The following is a 24,100-nucleotide window of genomic DNA, read 5'->3' as shown; positions in this document are numbered from 1 at the left end:
GATCTTGTCGTTTAGCACTATCGCGGCTTTTGCGTCTGGTTCGGCAGCTATGTAGTCGCTTAGCTACTTCGAAAGAGTTGTTGGGGGCACTAAGGCGAGCTAGGACAGTAGTCTTCGATGAAGTTACGTCCGTACAGCTGTACAGCGATGGTAGAAAGGAAAGAAGGAACTTAGAAGTAATGTGACCAGGCAGCCAGATCAGAAGAGAAAACGATGTAGTTATTCAAATTGAGTGCTATAGACGACGGGACTTCCAAGTTGGAGAAGGGAAAGAAGAAGAAGGAAAAGAAACAAAAAGAGTCCCTACTATCTACAGAACCCATATCACGTGCCAGGCACAGTCGCCTCAGGCAGCGCTCATTAGGCTGGTCACAAGCTCTACTAATAGCTCTAATAGGTCCTATAAACGGTGTATCTATTCGGACATTCTGGAAAGATCATCAACATGAATTTCTGGTTCTTGCAAGGCTTGCACGGGATGTCCTTTCAATCCCTGCTACAGGTGTGGGCGTTGAGCGCCTCTTTAACTCTACTTGGGATGTCTGTCACTATCGTCGAGGTTCACTAAGGTCCGACACAATCCAGGAGCTTATGATGTATCAGTGTGCGACCCGATTTGAGCTTGAGGATGACCACCTTGCTCTAAAGAAGGAATATCTCACAAGCGGAGAGATCGAGGTAGACCGTGAAGAGAAGAACCCTCAGTTACTCTAGGAAATTGATCCTATTAGTGATAGTGAGGAGAATGACACGCAAGCTACCCAAGGGCAAGAGAATCTACTACCCAGGATCCTAGTCAGGATCTAACTCCATCTGATGACGAAGCTACAAACCCCTTACCAGAGATGCAACAGCGTGTTTCAGGGAGAAGTCGAAAACGAGTAAGACGGGACGATGATCAATTTGTAGAATATTAGCTAGTTCTAAATTTCAGAATGCATTTATTCCTCTCAATTTAAGCTCATTTCATCGTATAACTCGCTTCTATCCAGAAATCTAGATGTAAGCTAAATACTGAAAAATACAGCTTGAAACTACATAAAATATGCAAGTCACGAGGTTCTCTATGTTTGCACTGTTTATATACCCGCGGGAATTACCCAAATACCCACGGGACTTACCCGCCTACCCATTACCCAGAGGCGGGTAGGCAATCCCTACCCATTACCCGTTTCTTGGCGGGTAATGGGTAACCCGTTTGGGTATACCCGCGGGTAGTGGCGAGGTCTAGTCACAATATATAGGACATTCCATCAATTGATACCATTTGGCTTGTTCCCTAACACATATACATCCCAGTATCACCCATAGGATAGAGATTGTACCCAAATCTCTACGAAGCGTCCATCCAAGCATTCAACATCTTTTGGTAGTTCGGTGTGCCTAATCCAGTGACAGGGTCCCAGCCCTGCTCAGCTGAGAAGCCCTTCGTGCGGCAGCCGGGGTTGTTTCCACTCGTGATGTCGTTGAAAATCTCCGGATGCTGGTAAATGAAGGTGTTGGCGAAGCCAATCTTAGGCTTACCAGCGTTGAGAAGGGCGCTGTTGATGAGCGTCAGGACGGAGCCGAAAGTCGGCGACGAGGCTGAGGTGCCGGAAACAGACGTTGACTGGCCACTAGTAACAATTACCTTGGAAGTGTGTCAGTGAAAGTATGTGCACTGCGTGAAAATATGCGTACAAAGTTCTTGCCATTGGCAGACACATCTGGGTAGGCACGGCTGTTGCCGGAGTTGTTGAAGACGCCGGGACCATAGAGATCCTTGTGCTTCGAGAGCCAGCTAGAGACGGTCTGCTGTTGATAGCTGGGCATGCTGAACGTGTTGGAGAAACCACCACCAGAGCTGAAGCCGTAGAATGGCTGCAACGCCGCAACCTCAGGCTGGTTGGTGCCAGCACCCGGCTCGAGCATGGTCGCGCCGACGGAAGTGATGTAGGGGCACGAAGCCGGAAACGCTGGAATGAACGACGTGCCATTATTACCGCAACCTTCTCTGCCGGCAACACCTACTGAAATTAGCGACTTGATCCTGTTCAGTCATCGGGCGCGCGTACCCGAGTCACCAGATGCATACAGAACCGAAGTTCCCTGGAGGCCCATCTTCATGTACTCGTGGCACTGACGCTGGGCGAAGGTCGGCGTAAACAGATCCTCATCCGTGCCATACGAGATGGAAATGACGTTGGTCAGGCCGGCACAGCTAATGCAGGTTCCGTTAAAACAGGTCTTTCCGCTATTGCAGAGTGCCGAGTCCAAGGTGTCCCAGAGCTTTTGATTGCTGCTTATCATGCCACCGACCTGGTAGAGCGTCGTCTTGACCGGATATGTCAGGCCAGCGGCGTACTCGAGGTCCAGCGCGGCTTCCATGCCAGTGTAGGACGGGTACTTGCCACCATTGATCAGCTTAGCAATGAGTTGGTCGTTGGCCGCCTCAGGACGGTATTTGCGAAGAAACAACTTTAGATCAGTAGAGTTCATGGACTGAGAATCTTATCAGTACGAGAACGCGAGCATCCGGACAGCCGCATCGTACCTCGCCATCCATCTCAGGTATTCCGTAGCTGTTTTGAGGCGAGACCTCAGGGTTCCGCGGGATCCCATAGAGGCTGCGCAGGCAGTCTAGGGTAATCTGGCTGCTACAGTTTCCATGGCTCGTTGTCTGGATCGGCCTAGGGCTATCGACATGGAGGGTATAGGGACGCATGGGCGTAAGGTGGACAGTCGGCGTGATAACGTCGATGTAGCTCGCGAGGTAGGCCGGGACGCTATAGCTCCCACAGGCAATCTGGTTGCCGAGCTTACGATGCGTGAAGACGTGATACTTGGTCCTCAGCAGGCTCTCAGCCTCCGCGACAGAGACATCTAACGATAGCCAGCCGCCGCTCTGGGTCAGAGAGATGCGGTCCGCGGCGATGCCGGACTGCATCAGCCAGGATTTGACTTTGTATACAGTGGATTGGCTAAGGCGAGTCAGATCCTGACATAGATGCCACAGAATTAACCAGCTGGTATTAGAGAGCAATTTACCTGGGTGCAAATGTTCGGACAATTCTTTCGGCATCCCAATACTGCCCATAGTTTGACGATACTGGGTTGGAAACGTCGTTGAGAAACTCGGCAGCACGCTCCAGATTCCTCTGGGTTATGCCAAACTGCATGCTCAACTTCGTCTCCGCAGCTGCCGGCTCGCCCTGGACCCAGCCAGAGGCAGCAGCAGGGACGCTGCCATGAACGACCAAGTCGGTCGGCAAGGTCATCGACGGAGCGGCAAAGGCCGCAAGGCCAAGAATGAATGAAAGCCGCATTGTGCTCGAGTATATACCAAAGAATGCGGGCGGAGTCGAGAAGCGAGACTATTGAAATAAAGAGAAATTGAGAGAGCGCTGGCTCTAGATATCTCTGTGGAGGGGAACGAGATCATCTTTATACCTTTGGAGGTACAGCCAAATCGTCTATACATGGATGTTTCGCTCAGTCCTTCATATAGGAAGATCGCTCTTCGAGGAACACAGCCATGGTGATCCAGCTTTAGCTCGGATATGGCATCAGACGTGTCGGAAACTACCACAGAGTCCGCCTTGCGAAAGGTGAATGTCACGTCGGACGGACAGAGGAAAGGGGAAAAGAGCAACGAACCAGTCAATAACATGCGACTGCGGACCAGACTAGGCAACAATGGGGCGGACGGGCCACGGCTAGTTCAGACAGCGACGGAGATCTCTTGGCATCCAGACCCCGACCGAGTTGGGATTGTCGTAGGGAACATAGTGAAGGATTTATATTTTTCAGGTCGCCGTCGACAACGAGCCGGCAATCGTAGAAAGCCTCGAATTCCCGCACTTGTTGTGCCTGTGCTTTAGGGAGAACGGAAAAGGTTGCTACGCCCTCAACGCAGTGATTTCCTAGAGAATGAGAGTACTGTAGGATCTCATCTTCTTGGAGGTTGTCTCTCGTAATCGCCATCGACAAAGGCCGCCACCAGCCATAAGCCGATCTGATTCAGATTATTAGTATATTATTACCTTTCAAACGCACATCAACAGCCGTCTCCTTCCAGCACAGCATTGTCTTTAACTGATTGAGTGCCTCGTGTGCCATTAGAGTTCGGAAAAAATGCTCCGAGTCATGGGAAAGCATCTGCCTAGAACTACCCAAGACACGACTCGTGGCACCACCAACTAATGCAGCCCGCCGACGGATGACCGACTAGCTATAGTTCCCAGATACTCAGATACAAAACAAACCATATGCGGCCGAACCCGCAACAATACTAGGCTGATAGGACGAATAAACATCCGAGAGGACTTCAGGACAAGTAGGGTTCAACCATCTTGAAACCGGGCACAGCTAGATTCAATACAAGACTATCGACGCGAAAAGTAACAATACTAGCATGATTGTTATCTAGTTTGAACCTAGAATACAGCACACACGCATCCTTGCCAACTTTGGCACCACTCCGTTCTTTGCTTGTTCTGGGGCAGACAAAACATCTATTAACGTATCACGAAACCACGGCTGCAGGAGCTGCGAGGCACTGTGCTGCTTCCAGCCTAGTTACTGATCTACCCATTGTCATTACCCTTATACCTCTGAAGACTGCCGTCATGTTGTTGAAAAACTGATTCAGCGGGAAGTAAAGCCTGTCCGGAAGCCCACCGGAAGTGTTGGCCCGGTTGCTGTCACCCATTAACTGGAATGAAGCGATTTGATGTGATGATTGATTGCGGTCTATTGAGAGTGGGTTCGAATTCTACCGGGATTCGTTGGGATCCGGCTACTGGACTGCCATCCAAATCGCGCAAGTCAACGACATGGAGTCATAACCATCATAACAAAGCGGTTGCTTGTTTCCTGAAAGTCATCTTACCCTTAAAGGTTTCTCCAGTCAATTCGTTCTTGGCCAGCATAGCGGTCAATTGTCGTGACCGGGACCAGACGAATAAAGCAACGAGAACAGGACAAAGACAACATACATTATTCATGATTGTAGTGGTATGGAATCGTTTATCTCAGCCAAGGTACAGGAGAGGAAATCTCCCTCAGAATTAGTTTGACAGCATTGTCCTAACCATGATAGGCAGCAGGAAAACGGTGCAATGAGTGCTACTTATTCCGTGTTCTGTTCCCTCATGTACTTTTGCAAATGGATTCGGCTCCGTGTTCCGCTTGCCCTAATTCTTTTTGGCTTGATTTTTTATGGACAGTTCGCTGATCTCTTCTTCCCAGCTGCGGCTGAAAATCGAGCCCAACTCAACCTGTATCTAGAATTATTAACTCATATGTATTAGAAATTGGCTATGCGTAGACTAGAAGTCGAGTGCATCTGGGAATGTGGCAAGTGAGGCCGAATTGCGCGGAAGGGGTTGAACTGATCGACAAGGCTCCAGCTACCACCTCACCTGAACACCGTCGCATCGCGTCGCAAGTGGATCTCCGAACAGCTTGTTGGAAAGAAATTCTCCCCCTATTCATGGGTTTGTGGCAGCCTTGCCAAGCGCCTTGAACAGCGGTATTCGAAATCAGATATACCAAAATACTCTCACGAATTGATTTCGGAACCCTAATTTGAAACACTCTAATCTAATTTTGGTTACTTTCTCAGCAATCCGAGCTCACTTGGAATCGTATCGGCTAATAGTAACAAATCATTGTTATAATACGGAAAGGGTCCGGAAATTTTTGCAACGATTGCGTTGAAATGGCTGGCTAAGACATTCTGTAGCAATTTATATTGTCAGCTTCATTGTACGTAACTAATACTCTCCATCCACCACAGTGCCGTTTGTGCCTAAGAATCCTCGGAATCTGGTTTGACGCCCTCTGTAGCGATCAGTTACTTGACCACTGCCCCATGCCCTTCCTCTGCAGCCCACGATAACAGTGTCCATCCGTTATAACCCTGGGAGTCTGGGTTGATACCCTTTCGAAAAGCTAGCTCATCATATCGGAATTCTAAGTAGCTAAGTAAAGCACAATTTATCCCTTTGAGTTTCTTACTATAATGTTAATAGCGCTATTAGAAGTACCTACGCTTATTTGATAGCTTCTTAAGAGACTTCGTAGAGTAAGTGTTAGAACGATTAGAAACTTTTAAAACAAGGTCAAATCGTATCGGGCTAAGCTTTTACTATTACGAATGCACATAGAATTAGTGTGTATAATGTGAATTCAGAGTTGTCTCAATCTTTGACACGGACGTTTTATGCTGTATATATATATTTCTTTTTCTCACTTGCTGAACCTCCTCTCCATTCAGATAAGAGTGCCCAGAGACCAACTTTCAGACAGTGGCCAAGAAGCCTTCCATTAGTTCATTGACAATTGCAGGTCTGGTAACAGGGAAAAAGTGGTCTGCGTCAGGAAATTCGACAGGTAATGCTTGAGGCAGGTTTTTGCGCAAGTACAATCCGGTCTGTGTCGGCACTTCTTTTCCCAATGAGGATACCAGCAGCAGACCTGTTGCTGCAATCTCAGGAACGAGGTGACGGTCATCGTCGTTCACGATACCTTCGAAAAAACCTCGCAGTGTCTCAATTCCGGCATCACGAGCCATCTCACGCATCCAAGACCCGACCTTGGCCGCATCCTCAGCCGACAAGTCCTGGAAGACGGTTGAGGGATCAAGTACCATGTCGACAAGTTTTTCAAAACTTGCCCGACCGGTTAATCTGAGCTTCTCCAATGCAGCTGGTGCAAAGCCGAAATTATAATCCTGCGAAGTCTCATCCATCTTGAACCTCGGGCTGCCGTTCATGAGGATTAAGCTCCTTGCCCGGCTAGGATTCTGAGCACTGAAACGCAGCGCAACATGTGCTGCGGATACAAAGCCAATGAGACTCGCAGTTTTATTTGGAGGCGGCCGAGTAGCGTGAGCAGGTCATCACAGTACAACTGTGTCACATCCAGGTTGATATCGGTGGGGAGTTTGGACGACGAAGTACCGTAGCCGCGCAACTCGACAAAAAAATTCCGATGTAAGCCAGACACGGAGAACCGGTCGTATTGTGCCGTCCAAAAGCGGCTGTCGAGGGGCAGCCCGTGTATCCAAACCAGGACATGGTTGGCACTCGGCGCACCACTCTCACGATAGGCCAGGGTAGCACCATTAAAAGAGAATGATTTGATGGGAGCCGGTAGGTTCGTACGCAAAGGAAAGAGGCAAGAGGAAATGGAGAGCATTGGGGGGATAGTGACACTGGGAGGCGGATGTAAATTTTGAACATTCATCATTGCGGTGGGTAGGATAGCGGTTGGTATTATAATCATACCAAATCGCACCACAAGTATCGTGAGACTACCCTGACACATATCTCTCATTACATAAGTTGTGGTGTCCCTACACAAGGTGTTGTTTCCCCATCAATCTCCGCTCGCATGGCGTGTCAGGATAATGGCACTTTGTTTTGTTTGATCCTTTTCGGGTTGTTTGTCCGAACCACTCGGCGAAAAGACTTTCGTAGCGCTTACATCCGCTCACCCAGATGCCACAACCCCACCTTGTGATACTATTCTGCATGCCCCCCTGCTAAGCAGTACACCCTTTATAGCAAATTAAATGACGAGGGCAAGCTAGTCCGAGAAGAACGAAGTGTTGGTTTCTGATCGACTTCCTGGATTTCCTGACCTCTTCTTGAACCCTTCGTGTGTCTAAGCCTGGCTCTCATCTCCAACCCCGCGCTTGTGCTGTATCCACCATCAGCTACGACCACCGCCAACATGGCCAAACCGACACCTTTCAACATCGCCATCTCAGACTCGGACCTCAAGTGGATTACAGACCGCGTCAAAACCACTCGCCTCCCCGCGGGTAAGCAGCTACCCCCTGGCCAGGAGTGGTCCTTTGGCCTTCCCGTCGACGTTGCCTGGCATCTGCGCGAGTTTTGGATCAAGGAGTATAAATGGCGCACGGTCGAGGCCCGATTGAACCAGGAGCTACAAATGTACACCCTGCTCATTCCTCATGGCGACGAGGACCTCACGATTCATTTTGTGCACCACATCTCGCCCGCTACCAATGCCATTCCGCTGCTGTTCATCCATGGCTGGCCCGGCAGCTTTCTCGAGGTCCAGCCCATCATCAACGAGCTCACCCACCCCTCGTCTCCCACGGCGCAGGCCTACCACGTCGTCGCTCCAAGCCTTCCAGGCTACGGCTTTTCCTCCTACCCGGCCCGCCGATTCGAGGTCGGCGATCACGCTGCCGTGCTCGATAAGCTGATGCTCGCGCTGGGTTACAACACGTACATTGCCCAAGGCGGTGACTGGGGCAGCATTATCTCGCGGGTGCTCGCTGTGGATCACAAAGCACATTGCGTGGGCATCCACATCAACATGATCTTCGCCCTGACACATTCATTGTTTAGCAGTCCCATTGCGCTTGGTAGGCTCATTTTTGGGTATTTGACAGGGTGGTGGCCGGGGTCGTCATCAGTCACCACAACGCGCCTCAAGCGAATGAAGTGGTGGATGGATGACGAGAATGGGTACAGGGAGATCCAGGGAACGAAGCCTCAGACCATTGCGTATCCGCTCGTGGACAGCCCATTTGGCATGATGTGCTGGATGCGGGATAAACTGGAGCACCTGGTGGGCGAGGGGTTCGTTTGGGAGGATGAGACAGTTATCACGTGGGCTATGGTTAGACGAAAAAAAGCAGGGACGTCTTTTCTGTTCTGCTGCTAATTATTGCTATAGATTTACATTCTGAATGGCACACCAGGGCCCTCAGAGATATACAAGACCACAATGGACCCCGAAGGCAAGACAAAGCTCATCGTCGCTCTCTCAAAGATGATCACCATCCCGGTCGGCGTCTCGAGCTTTCCCAAAGACCCCATGTACGCACCGCAGTGGTGGGCCGAGGCCAGCATGACCAATAAAATCGTTTTATGGCGAGAGCATGAAGACGGGGGTCATTTCTCGTCCGTTGAGAAGCCGAAACAGCTCGCGGAGGATATCAGGGAGTTCACGGTAAATGGGAGCATTTTGGATAAGGTCCGAGCAGGGAAAGATAAGAATGTGTAAGAATGCGTGACAATGGAGGATACGTGGCTCCAAATTGTGTTGAATAACACTTGCTTGTGATATGAGCAGGTCAACGAGTCACCTCATTGGGGAGTCCCTCAACGTGTTCGAAATCACTATGCGTGAACATAATCATCATGCGCAGTGTCATACAAGAAGAAAAATGCCTGCGACGATAGAGGTCGGGTAACTTCAGGTGTGGAAAGGGCAGCTAGGGGTTGAGTTGCTATAAAATGGACCATCCGAGCTGGGCTATGAGAGATTTAGTATCTGTGTCTGGGGGTTAATCCGTTTTCAAAAATATTCTGTACTTATCTGCCTGTAGCGGTAGTTTGGTTAGGACTTCGAGGCAACCTGTAGGCTGACGAACTTGTCATCTTTCAGCCTGCGTGCACTGGGTCCAAGTCCAAATGTTGACACAACAATAAAATAAATGGCAACAGGTTCGGGGGAGCCCAACAAGTGATTGGATCAAATCCAGCCGAAGGGCTGAGGCGCTTCAACGTCACATGGTTATAGCTTGACCAGCACGTAAGCAGAAACTACCACGCAGATTAATGGAGTACCCCGAATTTTTCACAGGTCAAAGTGAACACACCATAAGCCCCGGCTAGGTTCCAACTTCGGATAAGAAGTGGTACATTCTCATGGAATTCAACATGTATTTAAATCGTAGTGGTAGACTTCCTGAAGCTTAGCAAGTTGAGTTACCCAACTAGGCCAAAATACGAATCTGTACTTAGTCTAGTGGGAAGATCATCTTTTCGTTGTGAGGATTCGGGGATCAAAAATTCAATCAACCGAGCACCTTTCCTCGGCGGCTGGGCTTCAGTCACCGCCTTGGCATCGCAAAGTTCTTCAATACCTCACTCGCTTTCATGGCAAGTTAGCTCTAGAGCTTTAGGGCGGATCTAGCTATGACCGCGTGGCGTGCAAGCGCCTCAGCACTCCGGCTGGATTTGATCCAATCACCTGTTGGGCTCCCCGGGGTCTGTTGCCGCTTTTTGCCCGTTTGCCTACGTCCGAGCGTTGAACACAGCCTTGTGCGGCAGAGAGACCACCTAGTAAATTACTAGTTGGAGATTACACTGACAATGTACTACGAGCCAATATGGTCTAGGGAGTTTGTGTGTACATCCATCGGCCTGATCGTCTACTGGCCTATACGCCTTTCCACTTTAGGAAAAAACCTGCGGCCGCAACGCGCTACTAGTGTCGTATACGTTGGGGGCCTGATCTATAACCTGTCGAGGTCATACCCTTCATACCCTTAGAAGTCACATACTTTCGGGAGCTGCGCCGCACCTAGCTTGTCACTGGGCTAGATGATGACTGGAGCTAGCCGGGCCTTCGCCCTAATGTAGGCAATTACTGCGATATGGATTCGGCCACCTTTGATGAAGCTTTTTTTAGACATGATGTCGCGTTTCATCTTATGCCTGCGGCAGTTGACTGTTGACGCGGTCGCCAATATAAATATGCCAGGCAATGTTCGTACCTTCTGGTTGGAAGATCAGTTTTTCATTGAAAAGCAGTCGTCGCACTTGACCTCACAAGAATCTCAACCCTCTTCTCCATAATTCAATAAGCACACGGGCCACAGTCATCATCATGGCGTTTATAAGGGGCGTTGTTCTTTACGTCACTCTATTATCTTCTCTAATTCTTACAACCCGCTCATGCCCATTCCATGAGCCTGGCTACGATATCTCAAAAGTCGACTGGGATGCGAAAGTCGCCAATAATATTGCTGCGCGCGCTCTCAGCCATCACCAAGCCTCCCCTGGGCGCATAGCCATCAACAACGTTCGCGTGTTTGATGGCTCTACTCTCCTAGCGCCTGGCACAGTCATCATCGAAAATGGCAAAATCGGTGGTCCTTGTTCTGGCGAGACATGTAATACCACCCAGAGCTACGATGGTCAAGGCAAGACGCTACTTCCTGGCCTGATGGATGCCCACGCACACCCAGCCGACTGTTATGACTTGGGCAACATGACACAATTTGGCATCACCACTTCTGTCAATGCTTTTTGTCTTTCTCCTAAAATCTGCGAGTCCCTAACCAACTATAAAGGACTGACGTCTCTTCTTTCGGCATCATTCTTTGCTACTGTGAGCGGCAGTGAGCATGCCGCCCTGATCAGTCCTAATTACGATGACCTCCTCATCGGCAACACCTCAGTAGCTGAATCTTGGGTCGCTGGACAGATCAAAGGGGGTGCAGATTTTATCAAGCTCATTGGGAGCGCACCTTTGCGTGGGAACCCGCCAGTGCCTGGATTGAGCCAAGCCGAACAGGCCGCGTTGGTGATGGCGTCACACAATCAAGGGAAACAGGTCGTATTACACACTTCAAGCTACAAGTCATATGAACAGGGAATAATAGCCGGTGCCGATCAAATCCACCACTCAACACTCGACGTGCCTATTGATGACAAGCTTGTCGCCTTGCTCAAGATCAAAAACTCTACCAAGGTGGTTTGCCCGACGCTGACGATGATGCGTGCCATACCAAAACAGAATAAAACGGGTTCCTTTCTGCCGGCGGCTGATACAGTAAGGATCTTGCACAAGGTGGGTATTCCAATCATCGCGGGCACGGATTCAAACTCCGGGGGGGATTTGCCGGCGATGGTCCCGTTCGGAACTAGCCTACATGATGAAATGGAAAATCTCGTCGGGGTCGGGCTTAGCCCCGTCGAGGCTCTTAATGCGGCAACGATCATGCCCGCTCAGTACTTCGGTCTGAATGACCGAGGTGTTATTAAAGAAGGAATGCGTGCGGACTTACTTCTCGTTGATGGTGACCCAACGAAAGATATTTCCGCAACAAGAAACATTATCAAGGTTTGGGTTGAAGGCATGGAGTTCAACGCCACCGTAACCAAAGGCATGTGTGCGAAATACGCATCGAAGGAGGCGCAAGCCCGTGGAAACACGAGCACTGGCTCCAGCAGGTCAACTTCAACTTCAACTGCTGGCGCAATGAGAGTTGCAGCAACTTTGTTCCCTGAAGTGTTCCCCGCAGGGCTGCTGGCATACATGGCTCTCCAGTAAGACTTCGTCGTTAAACGTTTAGATCAAGAGCTTTTATGCATTACATACCGACTCCATTTGGCTGCGCTCTTGTAATAAGTTACCTCTGCTCCATAGGGGGTACTAGGATGTACATAGGTCTAGTGGGATTACATAAGATTAGGATGTACTCAAGTATAGGATAGCGACTATACGCCCTGGTAGACATTTAGCGAAAGTACTGGTATGCATTTTAGAGGACGACGACGCTTAGAATCTAATTTTTCGATTATTGTTTTTATTAAATAATTTTTTAAATTTCTAGCCCTAATCCCGCTATTCGAGTATAGTTATAGGGATTCGAAATTAGCTTCATTTTTGATAAGGCACGACTAGGAAGGGAGCCTTACGCTTCCTTAATTACTAGGGAGTAGCTAGTAACTACTATCACATATATCCTACTTGAGCATTTGAGGTAAAAATTTAGGAGTTAGATTTGAGGGGCTACTAGTATATCTTAGAGGACTCTTATTACTACACAGTTTATTTTCTATACGTATTATTTATTATATGATGATTTCTAGGCCATTACTTCCAGTTGTAAAATGTACTTAGTAGTAGTAGTGGCAGTAGTAGTGGTGGTGGTGGTGGTGGTGGTATTCATTTGCCCGATTTAGCTTGCCTTAAGTTACAGCTGCTATGCGAGAGTGCAATCAACCCTGCCTGACAGCGAGAATGGTGCGCAGCACTCAGGTCTCTCTGTACACTGAGATTCTAGCGGTCTATTCATGATGCAGACCACCCACAGCATGAATGTAAGCAAAACAAATTGTTGGGATGCTAGCATGGTGGACCATGCATAAAGGTTTGTGGCCGCGTCCCTAACCCACATCATCAGCGACAAACCACTTAGATATACTTTTATGACTAGTAATATCTAGTAGTGGTAGGTCTAGATAGGTCTACTTTATCCTAGCTACCTTTAGGCACCCACTTCTCTATCTATATATCTATTTATTCGTATTTATTTAATACATCAACTTTACCTCTTAGGACCTTATATAGTAGTATATTGTAGCTAGCCTACTTATTATAGTAGGCTAGGGGGTAGACATAGGCGGAGGTATAAGTCTAAGAGAATGTTGAATAGTACTAGTAGTAATAGATACTACCTTTATAGACAGAAAGCTTATAAGTTAGACCTTCTTCTGCCTCTGCCACCAAAAAATCCATTGGGAGGGAAGGAGTCACAGTACCAAACTTCAATAGATCTATCACTTTATTTGGCGTAACTGCACATCTCTCTCAAGATTTAGGGAGCTCAATATTGCTTTGCGAACCCACTTTTGTCAATATCGGCCACCTTTTCATATTCTCTCTCCAGTAGCTTTGCATGTGCAACGCTGCGAATCTTTGGAGTGATTGGAAATGGCTCTCCTGTCTCAAAATGAGGAGAAAAATAAAGAGTTTTGAATAGGATAAGAGGTAGATGATAGAGGAACTAGAGAAAAAAATAGAGGAAAAACGAACTAGCAACCGCTTTAACTGCGATACGCGTCTATATATGCGGTAGCGACGGCAGATTGACAACGTTGTGGTGTACCCGCCCTCTCGTAATAGTCTGGCCCTCACTAGCGAGAGTGGTAAGGGCCCGACTATTACGAGGTCCCGACTTTCACGAGGGAGCGGGTATAAGGTACGAGGGGGCATAAGGCGCCGCATCGTGGTCATCTCTTATGCTACGACGCGTCCGGGGTGCGTTAGGGTCAATATCGATTCTAGGTACCTCGCAATTCTAGTGAGGTGAGGGAGGAAGGGAGTGAGTAAAAGCAAAGTCAAATGCCAAAAACAAAATCCTTTGAATCTAGTCATGGTCCAAAATATAGAGTAAACAGTCGTAGGTAGTGGCATAAAGTACAGTATAACGATGGTCGTTGGTTGGTCCGATTCGGGGACGGAGCGCTACGGGCAAGGCCACGCAGCGGTGAGGCGGCTATACCAATAGAGATGAGGGTGAATATCACTGGGCCGCCCTCGACGATTGCAGTGACATCATGTCTAGGGTATGGGGACCAATTTTGGACAGAAAATATTGTCTTTTAACGAAGATCTTGAAGGGTATAAGAAGAGAAAACTAAAGACAGAGCAGCGCTGGCCATCTAGTATCTACACGGGCTAGGCAAACAAAGTATGACTTATCCCCCTTCCAGGATCACCCCTCGTTTAGGCTTAGGTCAGGCGAGCTCACACTCCATCAGGCTCTCAACACCGCGCTGAGCAGTCCAGATCTTGGTGATTTTCAAGCCAGCCAACTCCACAAGCTTGTGCCAGTGGGCTGCAGTGCGTTCTGTCGAAGCAAAGTCAGCCATCATGATAATGTCCAAGCTGGTGGTTTCCCAGTAGGCATTAGTGTCCGGAATCACGTTCTCATTGATCAGAACTTTGCTGTACCCCCGCTTCATAGCAGGTACAATGTTCTTGAGAATTCTCAGGCCGTTTTCGTCAGCCCAGTCGTGGAGGATAGAATGCATATAATACGCACGAGCTCCTGCCGGATTACTGTTAGCGTGCAACCAAGTAAGATCGTAAAGAACGATACGTACCCTTGACCGGTTGCTCTGTAAAGAAGTCATGATCCATAACATCAATCGATTTGTGCAAGGACTGCTGTCTAGCCTGACTAGCGACTTCTGGCAGGTCCTGAAGAACCAGACGGCCCTTGGCATCGGGCCATTTACGACAGAACTCCGACACATCATGGCCCAAGCTACCACCCATATCCACCAAAAGCACGTCTGACTCATTTTCCACTGCTTGAGAAAGACCGGGCACGTCATAAAACCCGACATCCATCCAACTAGGACGGCCCTGGTGGTACGCGCTCATGTGATTGTTGAATTGTTTGCCTGCCAAGGGATTGTGCTTCAGGAACTCGAAGAAATGTTGGTCTGTCCCATATCCAAGTTGAAAGGCACAATTGTTGCCGTCGGAGGGGTTTTTGTAGCCGGTTTTCTTTAGGTGGGCTGGAAGAGCAAAGATGCCATTATTGATGCAAGCAGTTCTAATCGATAATTTGTCAGATGGTCTTCACAGCAACGCATGTTTAAGAGCTACAGGTACTCACAAGCAAGGGAATGCATCGCTATATCTATCCATACTCAAAGAGGTCGAGAAGCCGGTGCGGATGTATGTGTCAGGTCCAGTCTCGGTGATCACCCCCACTGCGCAAATGTGCTTAAGAAGGCGAGCTTGTCACGACTCAGTAACTTGCTCGTGAATAGAAGGCATTAGAATTCAATTAACTTACCAACAAGAGTGGCGTCCGCCCCAGCAGACTCTGCTAGGTCAGCAGCAGTTTTGGGTTTATCATCTTTGGAAAGATGGGCGAATATGTTAAGGTCAACACAGGTCTCCACTGCGGCATAGGAGGTTGGCTAAGCAAGGTAATTCAATCAGTACCTAGTGGTAAAGAGCTCTTGGTAGAAAAAGAGCATACCTGAGACCAGCAAAATCTAATCATAGCCTCTCTGGGAGTTTCGAGCGCGTAGACTAGCGATCTAGCAGCATCGAGAAGCTCAGCCCTTGCCTTGATATCTTCCGAGGTAAATCTTTTCCCCAAAGACGAAATCCCTTCAAGGAGAGCAGGAACTTTCTCCGGGGTGTTGGGAGAAACTGCTGCATTGGTGCTGTCAACAAAGGCACTTTTCGCACGGTCATTTGCAGCCGAGCCATTAGTGTGTGTGTCTTCCTTGCTGACAGTCATTGTAGAAGAAAAGGAATTATAAGCAATTGGATTGCAGTCCAAAGGGTTCAACAAGATATTGGTTGGTATCGAGGCGCAATTGAATTGGAAAAACTGTCAGGGGCTCGGGTATAACGTCTTTTTATTTTATTGCCCTCTACCATCTTCCACGTTGAAAGGGGCAATGGAAGTGACATACCTAACGGCAGGCAGTTCTGTCGCCCCACTCCCTGGTCGGGGTCACAAGACACTAAATAGGTGGATAACACGCTAGATGTTTGAAAACAAGGGCCCTTTGTCATGATAGCTCGGATCCGGGTGTAAGCCGTGATAGGCCCCTTGAACCTTCCTAAAAAAGGTAAGCTCTATCAGGTACGCCGAGAAATGCGTGATATTATCAACAAAAAGAAACATGAAACTCATGATCCAGCTGCGGAGAGGTGGCGTCAATCTTTATCAGATATGTCTCGTTTCACCCAGGATACTGCAGCATTGGGAACGAACAACCTCATTGCTGAAATTTGTCGCTGATGAAGGGCACGGCCGTTGAGCCGACCACCGCTGATCGCGGCCCGGCAAATAGCTAATGAATTTGCGCACGGATGTCCATGCTCTCCGTACTTTCCAAGTAATTACATATTCCTTAATGTCGGAGCCAATAGCCCGAGCTGACAGCTCAATGTTAAGGTCTCCATGGCCGTTGAGTGCCGATGATCCCTTTCCATTCCCAAATGCTCTAATGAAATGCCTATCTAGTGGAAAGTAGAAAGCCTAGCGAAGAGGCGTAAACTATTCAATTCCAGAGGAATTAGTCTGAAGAATATAGATAAGACAGTAAAATTGTCATTTGTGATCTGTTTGTTTTGGAAACGTGCAAACGTGTCTGAAATTGCGTAACACGTTCTGAAGCAATACTTTACTATAACGGGGCAATGGTAGCCTGCGCTAGGCAGTGGAATCAGTTGGTCAATATTTTAGGGAAACTATCGCGGTCTGGGCCTTAATCGTATTGGTCAAAATGCTGTGGCTGCTCTAAGGATTTTGATTCAACCGCCCGAAGTGGGGAAAGACCGAACCGTCATAAAATCTTTAACGACCAACTCTTTATTAGCGCTCAATCAAGTACGTTTAAGGAAATGGGGTTGGGTGATCCCGGCGTAACGGCCGCGCTATGCCCTCCACGCGCCCCCTCCCTCTCGATGCGATAGGCTAGTACTTAGTGCCGCTTGTTCAAGTGGGCCTCATCCAGCGCCGTCTCGATGGCACCAGACGGCGTCTATTAAAGTGGATCGTATGCTAACAGCTCCACCTGCGGCTCGCCCGCTGTCATTCGGGTGACCGTTTCATTCGATGTTGGAAACTAAATCCAGCCGACTCGCTTCCATTGGGCTTTCGCATGATGCGCAACTTGACTTTCCTCAACGGTACGATTTTCGTGTCTACCAACTTCAAATTCAGCCCCACTATTACCACTGTCTTGGAGCAGCCGGCCTTTTGTAGACCAATGCAGGCTTTACCGAAGGCCCACAGGGAAGAGAAGTGGCACGCTCGGTCATCTCGTCTCTGGCCTGACGGGAGAGGATCTCAAAAGGATTTGACATGTCTGTATACGAAATAGGGGTAGTCCTGTTATTGCCACTTATATATGGAACGTGGTGTTCACAGTCGGTCAATCCTCAATGTCATCCTTGTCTGAAATATTGTCCGACCTCCATCTCAGACTGATCTTCACACTGGGATTTCACAATGGCTTCACAGTATCCACCAGGTTATCTCGAGCAAGACAAAGGTCCCAAGATTTTGGCAGTGCTCTGGACCTTGACAGGTCTCACTACAATTATGGTGGTAGCCAGAATTTGGATCCGGATCAAAATCTTGAAGAACTTTGGTATCGATGACTATCTAATTTTTATTGCAATGGTATGCTGCATATTACCATATGACTAACAATGTGCTAATCCCACAATTTAGATCTTAGGTCTTGTTTACTGCGGAGTAACTACCGCTGCTATTTCGGTCGGCTTTGGAAAGCACGCCGCAGCACTTTCAGAGAAAAATCTGGAGCTTGCAATTATGCTAAATACTGTTAGCTTTCTTTTTGGGATTCTCTCATTCACGGCTCCCAAGCTTGCTGTAGCAGCCATGTTGAACCGGATCCTTAATCCGGGCTGGCTAGCCAAGATGTGGTTATGGTTTTTGGTTGGGCTTGCCGCTGCTGTTTCTTGCATTTGCATAATTATTCTCTTCACCATGTGCGATCCCCCTAAAGCGCTTTGGGAAGTTCATCTCCTCGCACCAGAATACGGAGCCACATGCAAAAACGTTTGGATGCTGGTAGACTATGCCATCTTCACTGGCTGTGGGTTTACCCCTTGGTTTGTACGCGGTATTCCAAAGCTAATTGATGTTTCTAGCGCTATCTGCATTAGTGGATCTTTGGCTTGCTATCTACCCCATGATCGTGCTAATGAAGCTTCAAATGTCTTTGCGGAAGAGGCTGGCCCTCTGTGCCGCTCTTGGACTTGGTGCTATGTGAGTCACTAAGTTCAGACCTGACCATTCGATTGAGTAATAAACTGACTGCTTTCGTCACAGTGCTAGCGCCATGGCCATTATCAAATGCACTCAGTTAAACGGACTTGCTGATAAAGCGGACTATACCTGTGAGTCCTAGAGGATATTCATACAAACTAATATGATACTGACTCAACTCCAGACGGGACTGCCGACCTCGTGATGTGGACCAAGTAGGACCTCCTCCCTCTTTCTATCCACTTGGGATTTTCTAAAGCTGTGTGCTAACATTATTGGTCCTCCGTTAGTATTGAAGCAGACGTTGTTGTAATCGCCTCATGCATTCCTACCTTGCAGCCTCTTCTCGAAGTCATCTTGGGCAGGCGTGCGATGGGTTCTTACAGCCAGGGTACCGGCAACCGTTATAAAGGAGCCAGCAAGCTCCAGGATGACTCTACCTTTGATCGGAGTACGCGGTCTAATCCGGTTCGTAAACCCAATATCAGCATTACAAATGTTGAGAGCCAAGAGAGTCAGGAGAGCATCCTGCCTTCTGATGACTTCCAGCGCACCAATAATATCCATGCCTTGGGCAGCATACGGCGCACCGATGAGATAGCAGTGAATTACGACAGCCGCCCTGCGCATGCCTACAAGCAGTCTTGGTAGTCTTAGCAGGCTAGAGCTGCAATAGGGCTCGGAATACAGTGTCTCTACAGTGAATTATCAGGAGTTTAAAAATCAAACAGTGCGCTTGTACGCTATCCAACACTGCCTCATTTAGAATTCCACATCTGAAACGGTGCACCACAGCTTCCTTTATTCCTGCACCCCCTCCTCCCGCAGGATGCTGCAACTGTAACCAAGCTGAGTGTAAAAGAACGCATTGTCCTAATAGATCTGCTGGGTAGAATTTTGAAATTAATGACGTCGGTGGTCTAATAAATCAATTAAAATAGAAGTAGTTGATAAGCTGACGGCTCGGCTGTGAGATACAGTTAGTAAACTGGTACGACAGATGACGTCAGAGGAACCTGTTGAATCTGGGCACGATGACGTCGTACTACTTAGATATTGGTCTTCGACCAGCATAAATAGCCTTTCTCTCCCGCGTGGTTTGGATTCCAATCAATCCTCAAGCACAACCGAATATCATTTTATTTCTGAATCCTCGAAGTCTTTCTTCATTCACGATGGACACTGTTAAGGTTCGTGATCATGCTCAACATTTACGTCAACGCCCACTAATACGTGATTATCAATAGAACACCGCAAACTATGTTTCTGAGTCTATCCAGGGCGCCGGTGCCGGGGTGTCCAAGGAGACCAACAAACAGATTGCAAAGGATGACGAAGCCAAGCTGAGCACCCGTGCCACCGCTGCTAAGGATGCTATCGTCGACAAAAAGGACGAAAAGTCTCACGATACCAAGGCCGATCTTCACAAGGGTAAGCCGACCCGCATGGCAGCCGTATGATGGTGTACTAACAATTACACAGAACAGGCTAAGCACTAAATTTGATGAAATTAATTTTATTTGAACAATCATAAGCCCTATGCCTGTCTTGCGGAGACAGCCGTAGCGTCATCATGTATATAGCGGGACGATAGCAGAAAGCCATCATTCGCGGTGTAATCAATAAATATCTATTTACAAAGAACTGTGTTCATTTTGTCCAAGGAGAAGCTCAAGGTGGACGAATCCCTGGCGTGAGATCAATCTAGCACGTAAGGTCGGTTTTTGTAGAAGATTTCTTTGTAGAAATCTTCCAAGGTAAAGTCGCGGGTGATATTGTAGGTTTAATTCGCGGTCATGTTCTCCGTGACCGTCACCGTGAGGATTCCTGTCCTGTGGAAAGACATATGGCGTAACAACAAACACCCCATTCTAGGTCGAGTGTTTGAACTCCGAGGTAGATTTCATCATCTGAGAGGTGATGATTACTATTGTAAAGATACCGGAGCGTTTGCTTCTGTGATGGGGTGTTGTTGTTGTCAATGATTGAAACGAACCATGGTTACATCCAAAACAATACACTCCCAGTTTTGTAAGCGCAGTAAGCGTAGGCGACAGACGGGGTCGATATAATGTTATAGTACGAATCCTCAGAGCTAATTTGTAATCATCTCCATTATAATAACTATAGGCTCTATATCTGGTGTAGCGACCACTTTCCTATCCAGACAAGGCCTGAATCAAAACTGAAGTTTCTCCAGATTCTGTTGGATAAACATAAACTCTATTTCAATATTGAAAAATTGGCCACAATCTTAATATTTATAGAAATGCGCTTGTATGTAGTTTAGATAGAACTGTGTACTGTGTAGAAATCGAAAGGAAAGAAGTGGCATGAGCCAAAAGCAACAAAAAGAGAGAACCTAACCGTGAAATGTGACTTTTACCACTCCGGCAATTTGGAAGTCCACTCGTAGAGGAAGTTGATACGGCGCTGATTCATGGAGATCGGGCCCATTTCCCACGAGTCACCCAGCCACATTGTCTCAGTGGACTAATGTCCAAGATGGTAGTTGAAAGCCACAACAATAATTATTTTTTAGGCCAATCCGGTTCCATCGTAGGTTTTTACGTCGCCAGAGCCACCCTCGACGCGTCCACCGTAGATTCAGAAAAAGACAGGAAGGTTTTTCGATGTGAGATCGGTGGTTTCCTGGTATGCCGGCGTCCAGATATTTAGGTAGAGACAATACTCACTGGTGGTGTTCTTGCGACTAGAGAATATTCCGGCTGCGCTGACGGTCATTCCTTAGTTAGCTTCAGGCTGAAGGTACGCGGCTGGTGACGAATGATGCCCCCCACCCTTCCATATTCGAAAGAAATTTTGAGGACATACGTACTGTGTAGATCGACGGTACTAGTAGTGACTCTCGGCCCTAATGTCCGTATTAGGGGACGATTGACATCGCTTTCAATGGAACTCGTCCGCTCTCCCTAGAAATGTGCCAATTTTATCCTGAACACTGCTGAAACTGGTGGAAAAGACTCAGTAGTAACACGATACGTCGGGGTCTCCCCCCGCAAAGGCTCTAGCCTAGTGCCGTGTGTGATACTGCAGTCGATCGGCCAACTAAACATCTTGACATGTCGAGCTATAAAATTCAAGGATGGCCAATTGCATAGATTATTTTGCACCATCGAGTTTTGTAGATTACGCAGGGAGAGCCAACCGACGTTTGGCCAATGCGGAGGAGCTAACCCATGCCACAATCCCAGCGGTTATCCTGAGACAATGGCCTCTAAAACCGTTGAAGATGATTTCTCTTTTGGTTCTCCGCGATGACCAGGTCCATATCGGTCCCCCAAGAGTTTAAGAGAGAGATATTCTTGAACCTTCTATAGAACTTGAAAGATGGAAGGGAGGAAACGTCACACATGGAAATATTATCTCCAAGCACTTCTGGTGGCGGTAGAATTATCAAAGTATACTATCATATTGTATGTAGCCATTGTACAGTCCTACTAAAGGTACTCGTTGGGCACGTAAAGAGGCATCGAGTCCTCCCAGAGGCTATCTGTGAGCAGCCTCTTGTCAGCGCCGTCGTAGTCCATGATCATGATCTGGCCGTAGGGCTGGAAAGTGTTGTCTTGAAGTGCGCTCTCGTCTTTGAACCCGTACATGCCGCTACTCCACATGATCTGGCCGTCCTTTGACCACACCGCACTAAGAGACGTCAGTAATTCTTCTGAGGGAAATTGAGGAGGGGTATTCAGGAAAAGCCTACTGAGCGTCGTTGGCCAGGCTGTCCGTCACTTGCGTCAGCTCGGAGCCGTCGGGGCGAATGGTGTAGATGTCAAAGCGGTCTGCGTACCAGCGAGCGCCGTAAGAGCTGGTCCAGTTGTTGTTACGGGTGAAGACAATGCGCTCGCCGTTCGGCGCCCAGCTAGGAGTGTTGTCCCAGCCCCAGGTGAGTTGATCAGTATTCCCGGTGGTGAAGTTGAGGATGTGCAGGCCCAGGGGCGCGCCGGTCTCTAGACTCCATTTGCGGTAGACGATGGCCGACCCATCAGGGGACCAGGAGGGGAAGCCATTGTTGTCGGCCCAATTAGTCAAGTTGGTGTGGGATCTGCCATTGGCGAAAGTGCGGTAGATGGCGGCCGGATCCTCGGCACGCGTCTCGAACCAGGCGCCAAAGCCGACGACGAGCTCGGTGCCGGATGGGTTCCATGAGGGCTGGAATGCGCCCGAGTTACCCTCTTTGAGCCATTCGACTTCCGTGGAATTGTTGATAGAGTAGACGTCAAACGAGTCGAGCGCGTCTGTCAGGTCCGTGTACAGGGGCGATGAGGTCACCAGAGAACCGTTGGCGCTTCCCAGCACTTTCTGTGTAGACGCGAGACGGTTCGCGACGGTATTATGCTGAGGGAAGACGTCCATGTAGCGGTATTCCCAGTCGTCGTCGAAGCTCCACAGGTTCAGCTCGCTGGCCTGCTGCGTCCAGTCGGGGATATGGTACACGAGTTTGGACCCATCTGGCGACCATGAAGGGTCACGCAGGTAAGTCCGGTTAAATGCCTTGTGCGTTCTATCGGGGGCGGTGTAGTTGATCCCCTCGAATGGCCCGGCCTTGATCAAGTAGCCTATGTTACTCGAGTTGCCGATGTATTGCTGGCCGACCTTGGGATAGTCAGCGAAAGTGTGGGCGATGAGACCCTCGCCCGTAGCGAAGTCCATGCTATAGATCTGCGCAGTGACGGCCTGCTGCTCCTCGGAGACGCCGTGACAAAAGTATGTGTTCTCTCTTGTCATATTGTTATAGATGATACGTTTCCCATCTGGCGACCAATGGGGGGTGCCCAGCGAATAGCCGCTCTGGTGGTGTAATCTGCGAAAGAGGTGGCCGTCCGCGCGGATCACGTATAGACCTAGGCTCTGCGTGTGCTCCCAGCCAACGCCCTCGCTGTGACCAGTCCAGTCAGTGTTGCGGTCCGAGCTGAAAGCGAGCCACTCGCCATCGGGGGACCACGAGGGGCGATAGTGGCCGGACGGCCAGATGTTGCTGCTGCGTGTCGCCATGGTATCGGTCAGGTTACGCGCCAGACCAGTTTTCAGGTCCTTAACCCAAATGTTGGTTGTGTAATTGCCCTGCGTCGACACATACGCGACCTGACTCCCATCCGGAGACAGCACACCAGCGTCTTCGACGAAATCCGTTGCTGCCATTGTCTCTAGCCCCGTTCCGTCTGGCCGCACCCGGTACAAGTCCGACTGCCCCCGTCCGCGGCGCTCGCTGGTGAAGACGATCCATTGGCCGTCCTGTGACCACGAGGCGTGGTAATCAAACGGTTGAGTTTGGCCTCCCATCAGCCTGGTCGCATTCGTGCCATCCGCGTTGGAGATCCACAGTTGCGAGCCAGAAGGTCCAATACGATTCACTGCCAGTCCATAAATATTTCTCCCGCCTACAGGCTTCCGAAATTCTACTCACTGTAGAAGATGCCGTTCTTGCCCTCAGCCGGCGCTCGTGGCGACGGGACATCCACCGGGGCAGCGGCAGCTGCATGTTTCGAATAGGGGCAGGCCACCGCAGTAGCGGCGTTGGCACGCTCAAGGTAGGGGCAGTCCGCGGCGGCAAAGCCGGCCGCTAGGGCAGCATGGGCGATCGCAGCGAAAACGTACATACCCAAAGCCAATTCAGGTTCAAAAGACGGTGGTAGAAGTTGAGGCTACGGAAGTCCAAAGGAGATCCAAAGGAGAGGAACTAGCGATTCATTATATATGGAGGGATGGGTCGCCCAGGATTTCCTTCCCCACGATCGGCCCGAACAGGTAGCGTTGGCT

The 24,100-nt window shown here is 49.0% G+C and overlaps 7 protein-coding genes across 7 annotated transcripts; 3 read left to right on the top strand and 4 right to left on the bottom strand.

Annotated features, from left to right (window-relative positions):
• Positions 1 to 1,333: 1,333 nt before the first annotated feature.
• PFLUO_LOCUS2224 (uncharacterized protein) lies at positions 1,334 to 3,305 on the bottom strand (the record flags this gene model as incomplete). The annotated part of the gene is made up of 5 exons (XM_073779342.1): positions 1,334 to 1,630; positions 1,681 to 1,955; positions 2,055 to 2,457; positions 2,534 to 2,960; positions 3,028 to 3,305. 5 exons carry the CDS (start codon positions 3,303 to 3,305, stop codon positions 1,334 to 1,336), a joined length of 1,680 nt encoding a protein of 559 aa, XP_073636306.1.
• Positions 3,306 to 6,283: 2,978 nt separating this feature from the next.
• On the bottom strand, positions 6,284 to 6,733 carry PFLUO_LOCUS2223 (uncharacterized protein; the record flags this gene model as incomplete). The annotated part of the gene is made up of 1 exon (XM_073779341.1): positions 6,284 to 6,733. The coding sequence occupies one exon, from the start codon at positions 6,731 to 6,733 to the stop codon at positions 6,284 to 6,286; it is 450 nt and encodes a 149-aa protein (XP_073636305.1).
• A 986-nt stretch (positions 6,734 to 7,719) lies between these two features.
• PFLUO_LOCUS2222 (uncharacterized protein) lies at positions 7,720 to 9,027 on the top strand (the record flags this gene model as incomplete). Its single annotated transcript, XM_073779340.1, has 2 exons — positions 7,720 to 8,640; positions 8,698 to 9,027. The coding sequence occupies 2 exons, from the start codon at positions 7,720 to 7,722 to the stop codon at positions 9,025 to 9,027; spliced, it is 1,251 nt and encodes a 416-aa protein (XP_073636304.1).
• Positions 9,028 to 10,638: 1,611 nt separating this feature from the next.
• On the top strand, positions 10,639 to 12,087 carry PFLUO_LOCUS2221 (uncharacterized protein; the record flags this gene model as incomplete). The annotated part of the gene is made up of 1 exon (XM_073779339.1): positions 10,639 to 12,087. One exon carries the CDS (start codon positions 10,639 to 10,641, stop codon positions 12,085 to 12,087), a length of 1,449 nt encoding a protein of 482 aa, XP_073636303.1.
• Positions 12,088 to 14,279: 2,192 nt separating this feature from the next.
• On the bottom strand, positions 14,280 to 14,931 carry PFLUO_LOCUS2220 (uncharacterized protein; the record flags this gene model as incomplete). The annotated part of the gene is made up of 2 exons (XM_073779338.1): positions 14,280 to 14,593; positions 14,649 to 14,931. The coding sequence occupies 2 exons, from the start codon at positions 14,929 to 14,931 to the stop codon at positions 14,280 to 14,282; spliced, it is 597 nt and encodes a 198-aa protein (XP_073636302.1).
• A 3,461-nt stretch (positions 14,932 to 18,392) lies between these two features.
• PFLUO_LOCUS2219 (uncharacterized protein) lies at positions 18,393 to 18,970 on the top strand (the record flags this gene model as incomplete). The annotated part of the gene is made up of 3 exons (XM_073779337.1): positions 18,393 to 18,450; positions 18,504 to 18,534; positions 18,610 to 18,970. The coding sequence occupies 3 exons, from the start codon at positions 18,393 to 18,395 to the stop codon at positions 18,968 to 18,970; spliced, it is 450 nt and encodes a 149-aa protein (XP_073636301.1).
• A 2,810-nt stretch (positions 18,971 to 21,780) lies between these two features.
• Positions 21,781 to 23,940, bottom strand: PFLUO_LOCUS2218 (uncharacterized protein; the record flags this gene model as incomplete). Its single annotated transcript, XM_073779336.1, has 3 exons — positions 21,781 to 21,982; positions 22,044 to 23,694; positions 23,748 to 23,940. The coding sequence occupies 3 exons, from the start codon at positions 23,938 to 23,940 to the stop codon at positions 21,781 to 21,783; spliced, it is 2,046 nt and encodes a 681-aa protein (XP_073636300.1).
• Positions 23,941 to 24,100: the final 160 nt, after the last annotated feature.

The sequence above is a fragment of the Penicillium psychrofluorescens genome (assembly GCF_964197705.1).
Source record: "Penicillium psychrofluorescens genome assembly, chromosome: 1".
NCBI lineage: Eukaryota > Fungi > Ascomycota > Eurotiomycetes > Eurotiales > Aspergillaceae > Penicillium > Penicillium psychrofluorescens.
The sequence above is the reverse complement of the archived record's forward strand: the minus strand, read 5'-3'. Positions and strand labels throughout refer to the sequence as shown.